The sequence below is a fragment of the Ochotona curzoniae genome, unplaced genomic scaffold, assembly GCF_017591425.1.
Source record: "Ochotona curzoniae isolate NIBS_2020 unplaced genomic scaffold, NIBS_Ocur_1.0 scaffold_2587, whole genome shotgun sequence".
Lineage (NCBI taxonomy): Eukaryota > Metazoa > Chordata > Mammalia > Lagomorpha > Ochotonidae > Ochotona > Ochotona curzoniae.
This window is the reverse complement of record NW_024467096.1, coordinates 6,245,627-6,266,331: the sequence shown is the minus strand read 5'-3', so window position 1 is coordinate 6,266,331 and position 20,705 is coordinate 6,245,627. Positions and strand designations below refer to the sequence as shown.

Genomic DNA, 20,705 nt, shown 5'->3' with positions numbered 1-20,705 from the left:
AATCACAGGTCTGTTGGCTGGACCGCACTTTTGTATTCCAGACCCTTAAAAATGTTGACTGGGAATCCTGGGAGCATTTATGCCACGGTGGGCAGTAGTCTTAATGCCTGGCAGTGATGATGGTGGAGGACAGTACGTATTCCTAGGGAGGGTTGCTGCTGTTTGGAGCTGTGCTGAAGGGTTTAGGTCCTGGAGTCAAATGCCTATCCTCACATTCCAGTCTGTAAGACCCTGGCCAACCTCAGAAGTCATATCTGCCTCCTCCTATAAACGCGATTGTAAGGAGCAGGTGGGATAACCCAGAGTGCAGCAGTTAGCAAGAGTCACCCCTGAATAAAGCACTCACTCTGTGTGCATGTCCCTGTGGAGCCTAGGATCCCGGTCCACCTCATCTTAGAAGCACCACACTCATGTCTAGCAGTTCATGCATTTAATCAGAGCATTCTTGGCAGCGGCAGGGCCGTCTTGCCGTCCGTAATCTTCAGATGCGCATCCAGCTCGTGTGTGTGTGTCCCGTGCAGGCAGGGCAGGCTCCCTTTTTGGTTGTCAGTCCGCAGTCCTCCCGCTGTCCTCCGCGCGGGCCTCAGGCTTCGGGGTCTCTTTGCACCGTGCAAACTTGCTCCTCACAGGAACTTCAAAAGGATGACCGTTTGCCCTAGGCCATCTTCAGGCCGCGTGCCAGACCTGGGACGACTCCTCCGCCCGGGGCTCAAGGGTGTGCGCCTGGCCCTTTCTGGCTACCCGGCGGTGGCCCCGGGCGGTCCCGAAGGCCGCGACGCAATTCCTGGGCAAAGGCGTCTCGGAAACGCGCGGCGCGTTGGCCGAAGGAGCTCGCGGGCCCCGCCGCCAGGCTCCGCAGACGGCGGGCCGCGTCCTGGCCGCGCAGCTGGGCCTGCAGCAGCGCGAAGGCCGTGAGCTGCGCCGCGCGCCGGATGGGCCACGACTCGGCCAGCCGCTCCACCAGCTGCGGGCTGTACAGCAGAGCGGCCAGCAGGCGCCGGAGAATCATCGTGCTGAGGTGCTGCCCGGAACCGGAGCACGCCGCTCTGCCCGCCCGGCTCGGCTGCGGACGGCGGGGCGCCGCCTGATGACGACACGGCCGCGCTCGGATTGGGCCTGCCCGTCTCCGCCTGCGCCGCGCCGTTTCCGCCGCCGCCCCGGTGTGGTGCCGTGCTCTCCGGCGTCGGCGCGTCCGTGTGCGGCTCTGGGAGCGATGTCGGGCGGCCTCCTCAAGGCGCTGCGCAGCGACTCCTACGTGGAGCTGAGCCAGTACCGGGACCAGCACTTCCGGGTGAGCGAGGCCCGGAGCCGGAACGCCGAGGAACGGCGCGGCCCGGGGGATTGTGTCGGCTGGCGTCCGGCGGCCCCGACGCGGGGAGAAGGGCGCCCCGGGGCGCGCTGGGGAGGCCGCGGCTGGGTGCCGGAGTGCTGCGTGGGGCTCGCTGGGGTTCCTTCCCGGCTGCGCCTCCGGAAAAGGGGGTGCGGAGTCCGTGGGGGCACCTGTGTGACCCGGGTACCGGGTTTTTTTTTTTATTCTTTTAAATAACCAGTGTTCTTTGGTGCCTAGGGTCCTTTAAGGATGGTCAAACCCTAGGGGCTCTTTCTACACGGTGTGTGTATATATATATATGATTGGTGTATATGATACATCTATCTATATATATATATATATATATATATATGATCGAAAATTCAGTCGCATCTCCGGACCCCGGGAGAATTCCCGAGTGGAGAGAGGCGCCTTGAGGATGCCCGCAGCGTGCGGATCGCAGAACTGCTGGACTTCGCAGGAGGGGGTTTTAGCTTAGGCTGTATCACAGGGAAATCGAACGACTGCAGATACTAAATGGACTTTTCCTTACAGCACGGTGGGGACGAGCATTGGTTGGAGGGGGGCAGCGCTCATAAAGTTACCTAGGTTAACTATTCTGTTAGCAGAATGAGCCAGTTGGCTGGAGCGCTTATTCCTCTGCCTCTTCGCTATATATGTAGGTTATCCCACAGTTGCACAAGTTTCTTTTTTGATAAGTTGACAGAACCCATGGGACTGGTTCACTCCCTCACATGCCCAGGAACACAACCCAGGTCTCCCCGGGGGGCGGTGGCAGGGATCCGGTGCCTTGAGCTGAGCAGGAAGGGAAGTGAGGCTGGGACTTGAACCCAGGTTGCTGTGACCCAGGATGCGGCTGTGCCAAACACTCACCCACCCTGTTTACTTGTGATCTGAGTTTAGTTACCACTGAATGTGGTCGCATAAAAGCTATGCAGAGGGGCCCAGCGCGATAGCGTAGTGGTTAAACTCCTCGCCTTGCACATGCCAGGATCCCATGTGGTCACCAGTTCTAATCCTAGACGCCCCGCTACCCATCCTGCTGCCTGCTTGTGGCCTGGGTAAGCAGTCAAGGACGGCTCCAAAGCCTTGGGACCCTGCACCTGTGTAGGAGACCTGGAGGAAGTTCCTGGATCCTGGCTTCAGATCGGCGTAGCACCAGCCTTTGCGGCCACTTGGGAAGTGAATCGTTGGACAGAAGTTCCTCTCTGTTTCTCCTTTCTGTATATCTGACTTTCCAATAAAAGTAAATAAAATCTTAAAAGAAAAAAAAAAAAAGGAATGAGGTCTTTTGTAGTTAGTGATTGTTATCTTTTCTCCTAAACTCCAACCTTACAGATCATCTAACCCATTGTAAGGGGGAGTCTCTGTATGAAAATCCACTTCTCACTCAAGAGGAGGAAAGTGTCTTTTCTGGTGCATTGGGATTTGAACAGTGCCAAGTGTGGCACCCAATGCAGGAGTGAAAAGGTGGCCTGCAGCACTGTGACTGATTCCAGCCTTGTCCTTCCCCTGAAACCAGCCGGGACCTTGCATGAGGATGTTATAGAATTTGAATTCCCCCTTTATTGACACAGGATTTGTCATGAATTGGGTTGGTGAAATCATTTTATTTCCAAATCAGAATTAATGTTTCATTGTATTTAAACAAAGCTTTTTTTTTTAAAAAAAATATTTTTATTGCAAAGTCAGATATACAGAGAGGAAGATCTTCCATCCACTCATTGACTCTGCAAGTGGTTGCAGCAGCTGGAGTTGCCAATCTGAAGTCAGGAGATTTTTCCAGGTCTCCTATGCGGGTGCACGGTCCCAAGGCTTTGGGCTGTCTATGGCTTTCCCAGGCCACGTGCAGGGAGCTGGATGGGAAGTGGGCCTCTGGGATACGAACCAGTGTCCATATGGGATCTGGGCAATCACAAGCCAAGGACTCCAACCATTAGGCTGTGGTGCTGGGCCCTAAACAAAGCTCTTTTAAAAATAACTAGTGCTGTTTAACTTTGTCTCTCTTTGGAATTCTAGGGTGATAATGAAGAACAAGAAAAATTACTGAAGAAAAGCTGTACACTGTATGTTGGGAATCTTTCCTTCTACACAACTGAAGAACAAATCTATGAACTTTTCAGTAAAAGTGGTGACATAAAGAAAATTATTATGGGTCTGGATAAAGTGAAGAAGACAGCATGTGGATTTTGTTTTGTGGAGTATCCTTCCTTTGTACATAATGCAGCTGTTGACCCAGGATTGCGCTGAGGGAAGTTAGCTGCTTAGCAAATGAGGAGGCAGCCATTCCCAATGTGGCAGTTAGGCTCATGCTGGCTCCAGTCCCAGCCACTCTGCTTCCCAGTCCAGCTTTCTATTAATGGGCTCACTGAGAGGAAGCAGATGATGACTCCAATGCCTAGGGCCTGGCCCACTCATGTGAAAGCCCAGAATGAGTTCTGACCGCCTTGTTTGATCTATCCCTGGCCCATGGGTTGCATTCGTTTGAACCAGTGAATATCTTTTTTCCCCCTCTGGCTTTCAAATATGAAAATAAGTACATTTTAAAATGAGGCTAGATTTAGGTAGACATCACTACTAGCTCTTTTTGCTTATTTGTCTATACTGATATTGTGAAAGTTTGTTATATTTACATTCTACCCTGAAATATATACTGTATGGCTGATTAAAAAAAAATTTCTGCTTTGGGTGCTGTGGTAAAGGCAGTTGCTGTTTAGAACACCGGCATCCTGTTTTGGAGTGCTGGTTTGAATCCTGGATGCTGTGTTTCTGACCCTGAGTCCTGCTAATGCACCTGGGAAGGCAGCAGAAGATGCTTGAGTTCCTGACAACCATGTGGTTGGTCCTGATGGAGCTTCAGGTTCTTGACTTTGGTCTAGCCCGGCCCTGGTTGTTGTGGCATCTGGGGAATGAACCACTGGATGGACGATAACTCTGTCATTCTTTCAAAGTAACATGTTTAAATTAAAAAAAAATAAGTGTGAAGTTTGTGCAACATCTGGATTAAAAGATGAGATAATTTCGGTGCAAAACTGTGTTAGTTGAGACAGAGACCCCTTTTGCTGGACACTCCTCAAAATATCTGTAATATGATGTAGCCCTGAACCAAGGACTCAGGCTAGGTTTCCTATGCAGGTGTCAGTCACCTAGCTACTTGTACCGTCAGCAGCTGCTTCAGCAAGAAAGAGTGGAGCCGGGACATACACAGGCACTCAAGTATGGGCTCCAGGTGTTCAGGAAGCAGCCTAACTACTAGGCCAAACACGTGCCCTCGGTGCCAAAAAAAAAAAGGAAATTATGCATATAAGGGATCTTAGGTTTCAGGACTATATGTTTTATTGGAAAACTAACCTTACATTTAAAAAATATACCAAAAACAAAACAAAACAAAAAAAAACCAAAAAGAAAAAAAAATATTATACAACAAAATAAGCTTGCCTCTAATTCACATACTATGAGATTTTTGAAATGCCTTTGGGGTTAAAAAACCTAAGAACTGTGTTGAAGATAAAATTTCTAGGCCCAGTGCAGTAGCTGGCTAAAGTCCTCAACTTGGATGCACTGGAATTCCATATGGATGCAGGTTTGAATCCTGGCTGCTCCACCTCTCATCCAGCTCCCTGCTTGTGGCCTGGGAAAGCAGTTGAGAATGGACCAAAGCCTTGGGACCCTGCACCCACGTGGGAGACCCAGAAGAAGCTCCTGGCTTCGGATTGGCTCAGCTCTGGCTGCTGTAGCCAACTGGGAAGTGAAAAAGCAGACAGAAGATCTTTCTCTGTATCTTTCCTCTTGTAAATCCTAAGTTCTAATTTAATAAAATCTCCATATTATTGTAAACCCCCAAATCCTGTCCTAGGAGTTTGGATTTCTTTTTAGGAATAATCCTGTGCCTATTTGCAGAAACAGTGTTACACATCAGCACATGCAAAATGCAAACCTCTATAAAATGGCTGTATGGAATTTCATTTTAGAGGAAGATATAAATTTCACAGGTAAAGCCTCAAGCAGTATTTACTTGTGATCATTGTCTTTTTTGAAACTGAGTAAAACCTGGTTCTCTGGGGTTTAAGCTGACATTATTTAATATTACCAATACTTCATATTTATTAATACTTAAAAAAATTTTTTTTTGCTAATTTATTTTTGAAGTTCTCCACACCTGAGCTATCATATGAGCAAAGCAAGAAAGAAGGGGAAATGAATATTCCATCTGCTGGGTCACTCAAGAGACACTAGCTGAGAGTGGACCAGGCTGAAACCAGGAGCCAGGGAGCTCCACCTGAGACTGCCACGTGAGCACTTGGATGATGGGCTGCTGCTTTCCCAGGCACACCAGCAGTAAGCTGGATTGGAAACAGGCTTAACTCACTGTGCCACAATGCCAGGCTCCTAATGTGTCTTTTGAACTGATTTTTTCTGTGCCCTGAATTTTTGATTCTCTCTCTATATATATACTATTTTTTTTTTTTTAATTGGAAAGGCAGATACACAGAGAATGAGATACAGAGAGAAAGATCTTCCATCCACTGGCTCACTCAAGTGGTCACAATGGCTGGAGCTGGGGCTGACCTGAAGCTAGGATCCGGGAGCTTTCTCTGGGTATCCAACGTGGGTGCAGAGTCCTAATGCTTTGGGGCATCCTCTGCTGCTTTCCCAGGTCACAAGCAGGGAGAGGGCACTGGATGGGAAGTGGACCAGCTGGGTCATAAACTGGTGCCCATATGGGTTCCCAGCAGATGCAAGATGAGGGTTTAGCTACTAGGCTGTTGTGCCATGCTCACTATTCTATAACTTTTAAAGAAGTTTTGTTTATTTGAAAGGTAAAGAGGAAGACACTGATCTTCCAGCTGCTTTTTTACTCCCCAAAGGGCTGAAATGGCCATGGTTGGGCCAGGCATAAGCCAGGAGTCAGTTCCATCCAGGTCCACTATGTGAGTGGCAGAGTCCAAGTACTTGAGCCACAAGTGTTGACTCCCTAAGAAACATTTACAAGAAGCTGGAGCAGAAGCAGAATAGCTGGGACTCAGAACTGGTACTCCAAGATGGCATATAGCTACCCAAGTGGCAGTTTAATTCACTGTGGTATTGCACCTGCCCCAGAGCTGGCTCTTTGAATTTCAGACAGGGCATCCCTCTCAGCGTGGCTCTTGGCTACAGATCGGTGCAGTTTCAGCCGTTGCAGCTGCTTGGGGAGTGAACCATCAGGCAGAAGATCTTTGTCTCTTCTCCTCTGTATATCTGACTTTACAATAAAATATTTTTAAAAAGATCTATTTTTATTAGAAAGGCATATTTACAGAAGAGATAGATCTTCTGTCCGCTGGATCACTCACCAAGTGGCTGCAGAACTGATCTGATCTACAACCAGGAGTTAGGAGTGTCTTCCCAGTTTCCCACATAGGTGCAGGGTCCCGGAGCTTTGGGCCATCCGCTGTTGCTTTCTCAATCCACAAGCAGGGAGCTGGACTGGAAGCGGAGTAGCCAGGACATGGAATGGTGCCCATGTGGAATGCCACTGTTTGAAAGGCAAGGATTTAGCTACTGAGCCATTGCACGAGGCCCGTCGTGTGTGTGTGTGTGTGTGTGTGTGTGTGTGTGTGTTAAATATTCCTTCCTACATCTGCATTTAAAAGGAGATGTTTAAACTATTTACAATATTACTTCTTTCTTAATTTTGAATGAAGAGCTTCCTGTGATAGGTATCTCCTCTGTTGGGCCTGTTTCATCCTAGCACTCTTGCCAGCTTGTATTAAATCTATTTGGCTGCTGGTCTCTTCCGTTCTTTGGGTGTCCCCTCCTGTCATTTCCCTGGTGCCTTTAAGAAGAAAAAAGAAACATGTTTCCTCATCAGTTTGACCCAGAAATCCTCCTTTGAAATTATGGTATATCATTTCTGGGCCTAGCAAGCTCCTTCTGTTCTTCCTTCAGACAGAAAGGACCAAACTGTCCAGATTTTGCTTTCCCCATCATAGCAATGGGCATAAAGTAGTTCTTTGGTGACATGGAGAATAAAAACCAAATAGCTACCTGGTAGACAATCATTCTGACATGTTGTATTTACAACTTAACTTTCCTTTCAAGTTAAAGATCAAGTCATAATGGCAGAGGTGCACAGGGAGGCTGTCATTGCCAGGTGCTTTCTTTGTGCTCCTAGCATTGATGTCATTCATCAGAAACTACCGAGTGGCTACTGACCCCTTCTGAGTGTTAGAAACGACCAAATAGTTCCCTTCCTGTATAATCAAAGATGATGTAGGGGGGAATCTAGATCAGCATTTCCCAAAGCCAGCTAACACTTTTAAATGTTTATAGAGATTTTTAGAAATACTATCTCTGGGTAGATGTTGTGGTGTTGTAGGTTAAATTTCTGCTGAAATCCTAGCTCTGCTTCTGGTCTAGGTTCCTGCTACTGCACAGCCTGGAGGTAAAACCTCAGGGTCAGATGATTAAGAGCCATCAGGTCTCTGCTGTTGTTTTATTTTTTTGTTTGTTTTTGTTTATTAAAGATTTATTTTTATTGCAAAGTCAGATATATACAGAGAAGAGGAGCGACAGAGAGAAATATCTTCTGTCCAGTGATTCACTCCCCAAGTCACCACAATGGCCGATGCTATGCCAATCCAAAGCCAGGAGCCAGGAGCCTCTTCCAGGTCTGCCTCGCGGGTACAGGGTCCCAAGGCTTTGGGCCGTCCTCCACTGCTTTCTCAGATCACAAGCAGGGAGGTGGATGGGAAGTGGAGCAGCCGGGATATGAACCAGTGCCCATATGACATCCTGGCACATTCAAGGTGAGGACTTTAGCCACTAGGCTGTGGCGCTGGGCCCCCTGCTGTTGCTTCCAAAGTTTTCCAAAGGTTTTTAGAGCAATGCTAGCATTCCTTAATGCTTAACACTAAAGATATTATTCAAGAGCAGATGCAGAAAATGCCATGCGGTATATAAATGGAACTCGTCTGGATGACCGGATCATTCGCACAGACTGGGATGCAGGCTTTAAGGAGGGCAGGCAGTACGGACGTGGACGCTCTGGGGGCCAGGTACGCAGGAAGGGCCTCTGCACTTGGCTTTGGTCCGACACTCCACTCCTGATCACAGCTGCCTTGTCATTTGTCTACTCTTGTGAATGATATGCCTCTACCTTTGACCGTGGGTTCACAAAAAAATTTTTAAACCTTGAAATGGTAAATTCCAAGAATTTCTGTAAGCAAGCATTACTGAACTACTACCTGCAGGGTGCCTAGAACAAGAGCACATGTACTAAGCTCTTTTTATTTTCAAATTTCTATTTTGAATTTTTGCAAAGTCAGATATTTCGTATAGACTGGGATTCCCCCCGCCCCAAACTCCCTAAAATAGTTTTTAAAGTGATCTAATGCAAATGTCCTCCCTGAATAGTCAAGTCACACCATGACATCTGAAATAGAGTAGAGCTGTTCGTGTGACTTGTTAGTGAAAGGCACACTTGTTCCACCAATGTTCTCTGTACGGTAACTTACTATTCTTTAAATTAAGGTACGAGATGAGTATCGGCAGGACTATGATGCTGGGAGAGGAGGATATGGAAAACTGGCACAAAACCAGTGAGCAGTAAGAGCCCCATCAGTGAGAAACTCTTGCGTGCTGAAGAATGCTACCCAAGGTCTGCGAGTCGGCTGCTGTTGGGAAACTTCCATCAGTATCTGCGCAGCTTCAAGCCCCTTGGCTTCCCTCTGAAAATTATTGAAGGACAACCCTGAAGAATACCTTTAATTCGTCTTCAAATCTTGACCATATGTCAGGTTACCAGAATGATTTTCTGTTAACCAGGTCAGAAATTGTGTTCCTTGGCAAGAGAGTTAATGTTGATTAATCTGTTAGCCAAAACACCACACTTCTTTTAGGTAGACTGGAAAATTAAAGTGTTGGCTTTACCATGTTTGCATCAAAGCAGGTTCACTATTCATGTTGGAGCCTAGATTGATTACTTTTTATTGTTAAGTCTGCATGTTTAATAAATCAGTTTTTTAAAATGTTGTACACATTTATTCAAAATCAGGAACAAGTATTTAACTGTGTTTGTCTGCTGTGCTAATTGCTAGTCTTGAAAGGCAAATTTAAAGGTTAAGTGACCCCCCTCAGTAGTTGATAGAAAAGGTTAGCCCTACATTCAAGGGGATGCCACTTGTTTCCATGTTTTATTATTTGGAAATGTTATGCAGAATCTAATATAGTGTTTAAAAAAATGCAACTAAAGACAGCAAGGGGTTAGGGTGGGCATGTTAACCTACTATCTGGGATCCCATACCCGAATAAAGTCCCTCCTTTACTTTGGATCCAGCTTCCTGCTAACAGACCTGGGAGGCCACAGGTGACAACCCCAAGTACTGGGGTTTCTGCCACTCAGGTGTTCCTGGATTTAGCTTGGCTCCAGTACTAGTTGTCTGTAGTTATTTGGGGAGCAAACCAGTAATTGGAGGACCTATGCCTTTCAAATAAATAAGTAAACCTTTAAAAAGAAAGAAATTGCCAGGAGGATGGGGTGCAAACAAAGGTTTATAATATAGAGAGCCACAGAGTGTGGACAGTTTCGGTAAGAAATGGAAGAAAATCGGGCCCGGCGCGGTGGCGCAAGTGGTTAAGGTCCTCGCCTTGCACGCCCGGGATCCCATATGGGTGCCGGTTCTAATCCCGGCAGCCCCGCTTCCCTTCCAGCTCCCTGCCTGTGGCCTGGGAAAGCAGTCGAGGACGGCCCAAAGCTTTGGGACCCTGCACCCGCGTGGGAGACTCCTGGCTTCGGATCGGCATAGTATCGGCCCGTTGCGCTCACTTGGGGAGTGAATCATCGGACGGAAGATCTTCCTCTCTGTCTATCCTTTCTGTATATCCGCCTTTCCAATAAAAAAATGATAAAAATAAAATCTTTAAAAAGAAATGGAAGAAAATCTCAAGAGAGTTGTATTGGGACCTGTTTTGTGGTGCACATTTAAGCTCTTGCCTGTGGTGGTAGAATCCCAAAGGGGTGTCGATTCAAGGACTGGCCACTCCACTTCCATGCCAGCTCTCTGCCAATGCACCTAGGAAAACTGGAAGATGGTACACATGCTTGGGCCTAGCCAAGCCCCATGACTGTTGAAGCTATTTTGGGAGTGAACCACTGCATGCAAGTCTGTCTCATAGCTCTCTACCTTTCAAATATTTTTTCAGCCCCCTGATTTGCAGATTGTTGTTAGGGCTGTTAGATTGAGTGATCTTGGGAGTAGAGCAAGTTTAATATCGCTTTAGGATATTTAACAAAAACAGTTGCTTTGTGTCTACTTCAGCCAATTCTCATACTACAGCTGGCTTTACTTTATTTCCAAATTATTCTTACTAGGCTGAATCCAAAATAATAAGCTGGTGGTCCCTAAAATAGAAGAGTCTAGAGAATTTAACACAGATTTGTTGGGTAAGAGGTCATTTCTAATATGTGAACTATTGCTTAGTTAAAACTGAGTCTAAAGTTTTCCTGATAAAGTAAGTATTAATTGGGCCTGGCACAGCAGCCTAATAGCTAAAATCTTTGCCTTTCAACTGCTGGGATCTCATATGAGCACTGGTTCATGTCCCAGCTGCTCCACTTCCCATCCACCTCCCTGCTTGTCATCTGGGAAAGCAGTGGAGGATGGCCCAAAGTCTTGGGACCATGCACCCATGTGGGAGACCTGAAAGAAGCTCCTGGCTTCAAATTGACTCAGCTCTGACCATTGTGGCCTCTTGAGGATTGAATCAGTGAGTGGAAGACCTTGTCTCTCCTGTGTAAATCTGACTTTTCAATTAAAAAAAAGTTATATATATATGAATATATATATATATATACATATATATAGAATGTAGCAACGAAGTATCTTCCGACTTCCAGTAGTTTATAAAAACTGAGGCTGAAATATCTGTCAGTACATTAACTTTAGAGTGGATCTTTGGTTTGAGAAGAACTAGCTAGTTTTACTCTCATGGGATAAAAAATTTTAGACTCCACTGTTTGCTTATCTTGTGCAGGCAGGCCTGCATCTGGGGAGTCCTCCTGTTCCCAGATGTAAAATTTCCGTAAGGAAAGCTAAAAAACCATTTCATGCGAAACTGACCTATGCAACCCCTGCCCTGTTTGTTTCCGCCTTTATAAAACCTGCTTGGTGCTGTTCCTCCTGCAGAGGACAGTCAGCTCACGAGCTTCAGTGGACTCCTAATTAAATCCAGCTATGGTAGTTTTAGCTCTTAGAACATTATGTGCTTAGGAAGAAACCATCTGCAGACATTTAATGAGGATACACTGTGTCCTTATCCTTATGTATTCTATAGCTTGAACAAATATTTTTAATATTTTATAGTAAAACATGTCAGATTTTTACAGGCCTTAAAACCAAAGACGGGGGCTTCTTACTGCAATTGCCATCTTCTGTGATAGGTTTCAATAAAAGTTGGGCCAACTTACTGTTTTTCATCTATAGAGAATGACATGTTCTTGAACCCCCTTGCTGTATGTAAGCATGAATGAGTTTTGGGGGGGATCCATGAATAATACCCAGTGTCCTTTTGAGCTGACATTACAGCTAGTTATATGAAGAGAAAGTATGCATGTTCTTATGAAAATGTTGAAAGTTGCACCATTTGGGCCTAGTGCAATGGCTCAATGGCAAAATCCTCCCTTCGCATGTGTTGGGATCCCATATGGGTGCCAGTTCTAGTCCCAGCTGCTCTACTTCCCATCCAGCTCCCTACTTGTGGCCTGGGAAAGCATTAAAGGATGTTTGGGACCCTGTACCTGTGTGGGAGGATGTTCCAGGCTTCCGATCAGCACAGCTGTGGCCACTGCAGCCACTTGGGAAGTGAGCCAGTGGAAAGATTTTTCTGTCTCTCCTCTGTAAGTCTGCCATTCCAATATAAATAAATCTGAAAAAAAAAAAAAAGTTGCACCAAGCAATCTTCTCTACTGATAGAGTAATTTTCCAGAAAACACACTCTAGGATCATTGAATGGGAAGGGAAATGAGAGTAACATAAAAAAGGACCTGATATTTCTCGGGCTTGATGGTGTTAATGAGTCTTTATTGTATCCCTTTTTTCTGTTTCTCTCAGGATCAGTATCTTACCAATTTCTCAACTTCAATCAAATAAACTGACAATTCAGACACATACCAAGTAGGGAACAGGATTAGGTGAAACATGAGGTCTGTCTAGATTGTTACCTGTAGGCTTAATGGGTTCAAATCCATTGTCAGCTAAAGTGAGAAACTTGACACCTGCTTGAGAGCTGGGCCATTGATATGGCAGATGCTGAGAAAATGAAGCATTCGCTTTCTTAGTCACACTAACTACATTTTAAAAGCTCACTACCTACATGGGTCTAGTGGTTGTAGTCCTGACAACAATATAGAATGTTCTCATCACTGCCTATGATTCTGCTGGACAGTTCTGCTCAGAGTGTAGGTGCTAAGGGCCTACATGGTTCACTGCACTTACATGAGCCTTGTCATGACTAGAATGTCACTGGGAAAAGCAAACAATGTTATCCAACACAGAGAACACAAGTTTATAAAGGCATTTAGTTTATTTTTCAAAAAATATTTTGCTATAAGGGTTGAGTACTGTAATTTTACATGATCATAATCTTTAAATAAATTCTTTTTTGACCAACAGGTACCATTTAAGTGAACAACTGGTTTAGGTCCGCTTTTGCAACACTCAATGTAATAAGCACTTTGATGGTTTCCTCAAGTCCTCTACAGGTCAGGAGGCAGAGCTAGTGCATAACATGTGCTTCGTAACTGCTAACTTGGTTTCTTGACATAAGTAAGCACACTCCCAGTACACTGTTCTTGCCTGAAAGGACGACACCCCCAGGCTCCCAAATCCTTGCAACCCACGGAAGCAATGAACCACAACAGTAGAAAGAAAGGGAAACCAGATTAGGCTAGTATCGACTGCATCCCATTAGTTCTGTTACTGTCTTATTCCAACTCTAAATTCAAGATGACCATGTCACTCATATTCAAGGCTAAGTAGAAAAAATAATGCAAAAGCTGGAAATCAGGGGGAGGAGGGTAAAACTGAGGGGATTATTAGCAGCAAATGCTTCTTTTCCATCCTTAATGCTACCTGAAAGTTGTCTCTATACATAAATTTAACTAAAAGTTGAATAAAACCTTATTTTCATTGTTACACTTTTAATAAAAGGAATGGCCACTGCAAAGAAGCAACTATGTCACCTGGTAAATCTGCTCATTAGAGGACTGGGCAGCTTGCTGAAGGACTTAGTAATTAGCTTTTATTTTGTACAAGGTCTACATTCAATCCCAACTGCATAAGGGTTGCCTACGTTGTGGGCAGCTAACAGTTCAGTGCCAAGCAAATAACAGTAAAGAAATGCCTGTCTCTTTCACCAACAGCCCAGGGAATGTTTCAAAAATAGCTTTATTGCAGGAAGCAATTATTGCAAACATCAGGACAAAAGATATCCTATTTAGGACTTGAGCTAAATAAAGGTTTCGGTTTATACCTAATTATAAGAGGAAAGTAACTGTTTGTACTAAAACCAAGTTTCATAAATGACAAGAAAACACACCTGTAAAACAGACTTTTAAAATACAACATAGCCTAAACCATGCTGGGCATCACACTTTAAGGTGCCCAATTAAGCTGGACGTGAAAAAGTAACTGCACTTGGAGAATTCACTTAAGGGTCTCTACACTCATCCCTGCAGGCCTCAGGGCTGACATGGACCGTTTCTCAGGTTACTGGAAATGGCAACTTGAGCTCTGAGCATTTAGACGGTGGCAGAAACACAATTCCATGTCCGGTATGGCTGGGATGTCCGTGAGGAAATGAGCTACTGCCTCACTTTGAAATCACAAAGACATTTCATGTCCATAGCCGTGTTATGGGCTACTTTGGTATATCCAGGTGGGTTGTGGATGGGCAGGGGGAGATGAGAGGCAGATATCTTGCACACAAATTGTGAAACAAAGCTCATGTTGGTATGATTATCTCTGGAAACTTCAGCAAGACATCTTCCTCATTTCAAATTGTCATTTTTCCCACTGCTGACACAACCCTACCTGTAACAGCATGAAGTGCCTCCACTCTTACTTTTTAACCACCTGAAGCACAGTTAAGAAATACTGACCTGGTTTTATGCTAAGGAGTTGGAGTCTAGAGGACGCCAGAGGTGCAGAGGCTGTTTCCCAGGATCAGTACTAGTATCAAGAACCCTATGTGTAAACATGGTCTGACTCAACCCTCAGCTGCCCCTCAGGGCCAAGGTAAACCAAACATCTCAGCCCTTTCTTTTCAACATCTCATACCTAAGTCAAAGTATTGAAGTTCAAGTATTTTCTGCTATTTACCTGGTTATTTTTCTAAACAAGCTTCTGAGATTCTTATATACATTCGTTGCTTCCCTCCCCAGTTCAGAAAAGATAACTGAATAGGTTTAATACACTTCCTCCCTTATTTCCTTTCAAATATGTCATAGAAGGCCACATTAACCCTAATGCAGTTCAGGGGTAAGTTCAGGACCACTTTAACAGGCTTTTCCGGGGTGTCGAGGTTCCACAGGCGGGGAGGAGCCCTGTGCTGGGATGTTAGGACGGTCCTTCAGCAGCCAAGCGCGCCTCCCATGTTGCTGCAAGGCTGAAGAAACAGGGATGGGAGAACCTCTATGACATTTACTACAATCTGTGACTTTCCCTGTTCTCATCCCACCTGCAAAGACCTGAAATCAGCCTTCAATTTTGGATGTTCTTATTTCTGAAACCCTTGAAATAGAATTGCATTTGGTAAATCACAATTTCTTCCACTCAGGTGGTAAGATGAAGTGACGATTTGAAAATCTTTCAATAGAAAGGCTGAATTCTTATTTGACCACTAATTTGATGGGTAAGATTTTTAACAAGTCAAACCCAGAGAAAGCCAGGCAATTCAATGTCCCAGCAAAATCCTTTTTGAGATTTAAGCTATGTATCATAATTCTCAAAATCTCACTTGTTAAGATAACTGGCCCACAAGGTCACTATCTTTTTGTCATACCTTACTTCCTTACTCAGTGCTTCCCAAAGCAGGCACTGTGCGCTTAACAAGCATGCCTCCATAAACAGAACACCCCGTCAGTTCAGTCACTTTTCACCTCACTCTTACACAGGAATGCATCTGTACTGAGATTCCCTTGGAGAGAGAAGTTGGCGACAGGTGCTCCTGGTAAAATAGGACTGGCTTTGTCAACACCACTCCTGGCTTCCCTTTATGTTGCAGGGAACATCTACAGAGTTATTTTGTATCAAAAACATCTTGCATTTTTAGGTTCTGGGATTAAATTTTCAACCTGTATTCAGTTCATGTCTAACTAAGTTTCAAAAGCTGCACCAAATCTACTAGGCTTTTTTTTTTAATACTCTTCACTGCATGCTCTGTCTATATGCATGCGTTTGGATAATAAATATTAAATATGGGAGGGGAGACGCGCGAAATCCATAAAATTAAAAATGAAACCAAACTGAACATTAAAAAATAATACATGATATAGCTGGAGAAAAGAATAAGGGCAGAAAATAAATTTGAGGTAACAATAGTGGCCCAACACCACTGATCTGAAACATCTGTAAAAATTCAAATAAGTGTTTGGAGATTCAAGTAACAAACCATCTGTTCCAACTAGGCCAGACTTCCCAGAGTCCTTGCAGAGATTCAGTCCATCAGTCGGCACTCACACAGCTCCTTATAGATCCGCTTCCGCACCCGGGGCATGTCTTCCTGGGAGAACTGGAAAGGCTGCTCTAAGGCGAGGCACTTGCAGTACTGCAAAGGGTCCAGAGACACTTCAGTCTGGTGTGCAGACTGGCTTGCCAGCCCAGTGTGTATCACTGGATGCAGGCTTTCTACAGTCTAAAACAGCATCTCCTTGAAGTTTTTTTAACACTTGTTAAAAAAATAAAACTGTACTCTTTCAAAACATTTACCTGAAGTTACATGACCAGGATATTCCCTCCCTGACCCCATCTGTGAAAACCCAATCCTGTGAAGAGCAGTCTAAGTACAAACTGCTGAGAGTATAGGCTGCCCTACCACAGCTCCTAAGTGGGATCCAACATTTGTTCACAGACCCCAAACATTCATGGGGTGTACGAATGAACCCTAAGGTCCAAGATCCCCAAGCTCTAAATGCAAGAATTACACTTTCTTCCTGGAGCACTGTCGTGTGAACAGCCCAGCAGACATAAACAGCTGTGTGCACATCCCATTACATGTTGGCTGAACTGTAAACCCTCCACCTTTCGAGTTCACAGTACTGCTGCTCTATGAGAAATACTTTCACCCCTCTGTAAACATCAAATCCCTGTAACAAATACAACCATCTGACCTTTATAACCATCTGCCATTCCAAAAGGGAAGCTACTTTAACTATTATCCTCCTCACCATCTTTACCCACTCTTCTTGACATGAAACTACAAGAAAACACAAACATCAAAAACACTGATGCTCAAACTGCCAAATTATTAGGACTTGGTTTTAAAGTCTGTCATATAGACAAATTCATGTCAGCCTCTTGTGTACTTTATCCATAACCCCTGAGAAAGAGAATACCCCACTGTCCATCCTTGGCCTCAGAAGACAGTTTCTCCAACGACAACATCTGGGAATGCAGAAACTACTGCTTCTCAACAACCAAGGGAGGGCCAAAGTATTCTGTGGCCTGCATCTAGATTCCTGTTCAACACAGGACTCTATCTCGCCGCTAAAACGCCAACATTTAATTCACTCAGTGTAAATGTGGGGGGCGAGGCAGGGAGAAAGAAAAACCAATAGTATTTCTTTACCTGGAGCACAAAGACTCCACAGTCACTGTCATTCTTCTGTTGTGGAATACACTAAGGGGAAAAAACAAAATGGCATAAGATCAAATACTCTTAAAAAAAATATTCTATGGCAACATGAGCAAGAGACAGCAAAGTTGTTCCCTATTCCAACATTGCTGCTACCTCCAGCATCTGATTTGATGCAGGCATCTGTCCACATGGAGAGAGCCAGGAAGTGGCACCTGTCATTTTACCTGAATACAGCAAATAAGAAACAAACAAACCAAAACAAAACAAACAACAACAACAACAACAACAAAAACCAAACAAACAAAAAAGCCCTATTTTTAAAACATTCATTTGGATAATTAGCACTAATAACAACTCAATAATAATGCAATCAAAATGGAACTGTGGATCAGAACATATTCCTGGACTCGGAATATTTAGCAGGTTAAAAACTGCTTAACTGTCTTCGCTTTCACCTCTTTTCACCCAACTGTTTCAACTCTGAAAGAAATCATAAAGGCAAAGTGTTTCTAAAGAACCAGTTACTGATGCTGCCAGAAGTGGGAATATAAACAACCCTGACTGAATTTCATTCTAAAAGTTTACAAGTTTAGATCTCATTTGCACGAGTATGTTAGGTAACCCAATGTTATGCGCCATTTTAAAATTTAGTATTTGGTTCAGTTCAAGGATAATCAACTATCTCCCTTAGGATTTGGGTGAAATGCCTGTTTTAAGGCCCCACCTGTAATGTTATCGATTTCTTAGAGATCTCAGTTCAAAGACCTATGTTCACTTTCCTTTGCTGCAGAATAAAGATTAGGCTTATCTCTAAATGACCCACTACCACACAGGTTGTAAAGATCAAATGAGATCATACACAGGAACTGAAAACAATACAGTATCAATCATAAAATACAAGACACTGGTGTTCATGACAGGATTCAGAGGCACTCTGCCCCACATGCAGTTTCAGTGTCTACAGGTCTGCTGTGGGGCTGCCTGCATCCAGGATGCTCAGACCTTTGTCCTCACCAAGTAGACCCAAGTGGATCCAAGCAGTCATTCTGGCAAGTCCCTAGAATGAACAGTCACAGAGCAAGAGGCACATGACATCTCCCTAAATCAATCTGACTTTAGTATAGCAATGTCATCATTACAATTGACCTGATCTTCAGCCAGGTGACAAACACAAAAGGGAGGTTTGTTCTCAGCCACCTCCTTGACTACTATCTTTGACAGCAGTTTTCAAAAGCTCTCACAGGCAACCCACCCCTGGTGCCATTCCATGTCCTGGGCATGCCTAGGTTTCATTCATATCATATACTCACCTTTGTAACAGCAGTCTGCCAACCTTGAAGAAATTCAGGTCTATTTTTCTCTCTGGCTTCAGTCAGCAAATACTTTCTTATATTCTGGTTAAAAAGAAATTAACACAGACATTGTGTTCCATCAGCTGATAGAAAATGGAACTTGCCCCAGAAAAGGGGAACTACAGGCTCATAACCGGGCAGAGTAGGCATTAAGGAGTTTAAAACTAGAATTTACTTCATAGCTTTCAGGTCATACTATTAAGGCAGGCTTCAATCCTTTCTACTCAAGGTTTTTATTTTTGAAATGTGGATGCAGACATCTATTTAAATAGACTGCTTGATGGGATGGTTAGCCATTTCTAGAAGTGAGTCAAAGAAATTTACATAATGGAAAGACAAATAAAAAATCACTGTCATGCTTAACAGAGGAATTTACTGCAGCAATTAATAGTTAAAACTAAGCATATACTTCTTATTTTTGAGCGCATAGGAAGGGTCACATTATTGAGTTTCTGGAAAGTTATCCTTAACCTATTCTGAACACAATCGAGTCCATTGTTGGAATCTTTATGAAGATTTGGCCCATTGGAGTATCACAATTTCCTTCATGCCCTCAATCTCTATGCACAATGCTCTGTGTATCAAGTGAAGACAGGAGTTACAGAAACTAAATAATGTTCATTGGAAAACATTTAGTGAAAGAAAACATGTGTTATTTTACAAAGCATAACTGAATATTACTTTTCTCCCTCCAAAGAAGATACTTCAACTAATAAGCAGTATATATGTAAATTCATGCATAAAATACAAGCAAAGATTTGTCCTTTGAAGTAGTGAACTACATTCAACAGTTACTACACATCTCTATACAAAATGCAGATAGAGACACAGTAGTGAATAAAGCTGCTACTCCGCATTCATGGAATAGACATTCATTTGGTAATTTTAAAAACATCTTTTTTTCCTTTTTCTTCTTAACCGTTGACTGAAACCAATCCTCCTCTATCAGGTATGGTTGTCCTCTTAGCCTGAGCACACAACTTTAGGAGAAACATACACAGACTGGTGAGGGAGAATGGGGACACCTGCTTGCCAGCCAGATCAGCCGAATCAATCCTAGTGATCAATGGGGTGACAGATGTCACAGCCAGATTACCCTTACATCCATTTTTAAAACATTCTGTTAACTCTTTGGAGATACAATCATCTTCCCCCAATCTCCCAGCGCTCATTTATAGCCACTTTTGACTACTAAATTCACATAAAACAACTTTCTAATCCCACTTACCTGAATGACTGTGCTTGGTTCTAAATGACTTTTAGCTAAAACCAAAACTACTGTTAGAGACTTTCTGCAGATAGGTAAAGTTATCAAGCTGGTTCCAATTTTTGCTGAAAAGGTACGAACTGCAGGAGGGCTTAGACAAAAAATCAGAAGATCAATTTTTGAACAACTGCAGAAGAATCAGACTTCCAGTAATTAAGCACTGACTTAAACACCAACTGCCTGCCTTAAAAAAGTTTATTTACTTATTTGAAAGGAAGAATATCACAGAGAAAAAGACAGAGGCAGGCAGGGAACAGAAAGAAAGGGAGGGATAGAGACAGACTGATTTTCATTGCTGGTCATATCCCCAAATGTCACAACAGCCAGGGCCGCATTAGATGGAAGCCAGGAGTCGGGACCACATTCCAGTCTCCAATACGGGTGGCAGAAGCCAAACCATATAAGCCACCATGTGCTGCCTCTCCAAGCAGATTCTTTCTTCAGAATTTTCCAGGCAAGAAACAACATAGCCAAGTGCTGGCAAGTAGAATGTGCTGGTGGAGAAATATGCTGGAAATTGAGGGAAGTAAACTAGAAAACAGTCATATCTGGTATTTACCTCTTCTGGGCTGCAGCTGGAGAACCCAAGGACCAGGACTCCTCCCCCACTACCTTCTGGATTTCTTAGAAACAAAAACCTGTATTTCAAAAACTTGATTTTGGGCCCAGTGTAATGGTAGTCTTCGTCTTGCACATGCCAAGATCCCATAAGGTTGGTTGCTGGTTCATTTCCTGGCTGTTCCACTTCCCTCTCAGCTCCCTGCGTATGGCCTGGGAAAGCAGTAGTGGATGGCCCAAAGCCTTGGGTCCCTGCACCCCCGTTGGAAATCCAAAAGAAGCTCCTGGCTCCTAGCTTCTGATCAGCCTAGTTCCAGTCATTACGGTCACCTGGGGGTGTGAGCCAGCAGATGGAAGACCTTCC

The 20,705-nt window shown here is 44.2% G+C and overlaps 3 protein-coding genes across 7 annotated transcripts in view; 1 reads left to right on the top strand and 2 right to left on the bottom strand.

Moving 5' to 3' along the window:
• Positions 1 to 413: 413 nt before the first annotated feature.
• Positions 414 to 1,066, bottom strand: NCBP2AS2 (NCBP2 antisense 2 (head to head)). The gene has a single exon (XM_041002821.1). The coding sequence runs from the start codon at positions 1,007 to 1,009 to the stop codon at positions 710 to 712; it is 300 nt and encodes a 99-aa protein (XP_040858755.1). The 5' UTR covers positions 1,010 to 1,066; the 3' UTR covers positions 414 to 709.
• An 86-nt stretch (positions 1,067 to 1,152) lies between these two features.
• NCBP2 (nuclear cap binding protein subunit 2) lies at positions 1,153 to 9,339 on the top strand. Of its 2 annotated transcripts, none has more exons than XM_041002906.1 (4): positions 1,153 to 1,291; positions 3,350 to 3,389; positions 8,246 to 8,367; positions 8,843 to 9,339. In XM_041002906.1, exons 1-4 carry the CDS (start codon positions 1,214 to 1,216, stop codon positions 8,912 to 8,914), a joined length of 312 nt encoding a protein of 103 aa, XP_040858840.1. In that variant the 5' UTR covers positions 1,153 to 1,213; the 3' UTR covers positions 8,915 to 9,339. The 2 variants fall into 2 exon arrangements, with proteins under 2 accessions (XP_040858840.1, XP_040858839.1); XM_041002905.1 differs by having other exon boundaries at positions 3,350 to 3,531; positions 8,229 to 8,367.
• Positions 9,340 to 10,168: 829 nt separating this feature from the next.
• SENP5 (SUMO specific peptidase 5) overlaps positions 10,169 to 20,705 on the bottom strand; it is a 41,754-nt gene continuing 31,217 nt past the window's right edge. For 3 of the 4 annotated variants that reach the window (XM_041003109.1, XM_041003111.1, XM_041003110.1), the window contains 3 exons: positions 18,475 to 18,558; positions 17,156 to 17,206; positions 12,874 to 16,135 (listed from right to left, as the gene is read on the bottom strand). In XM_041003109.1, the coding sequence (XP_040859043.1) occupies positions 16,025 to 16,135; positions 17,156 to 17,206; positions 18,475 to 18,558 (246 nt within the window). In that variant the 3' untranslated portion in view covers positions 12,874 to 16,024. Of the gene's footprint in view, positions 10,198 to 12,873; positions 16,136 to 17,155; positions 17,207 to 18,474; positions 18,559 to 20,705 lie in introns of those variants that run through there. The other variant, XM_041003112.1, reaches the window with a different exon arrangement.

Bases quoted from the DNA above. Each gene is read 5' to 3' on its own strand.
- NCBP2AS2 (XM_041002821.1), bottom strand. From the start codon at position 1,009: ATGATTCTCCGGCGCCTGCTGGCCGCTCTGCTGTACAGCCCGCAGCTG.
- NCBP2 (XM_041002905.1), top strand. From the start codon at position 1,214: ATGTCGGGCGGCCTCCTCAAGGCGCTGCGCAGCGACTCCTACGTGGAG. The intron at 1,292-3,349 runs GTGAGCGAGGCC...TTGGAATTCTAG, and splicing joins ACCGGGACCAGCACTTCCGG to GGTGATAATGAAGAACAAGA. The intron at 3,532-8,228 runs GTATCCTTCCTT...TTAACACTAAAG, and splicing joins TGTGGATTTTGTTTTGTGGA to ATATTATTCAAGAGCAGATG.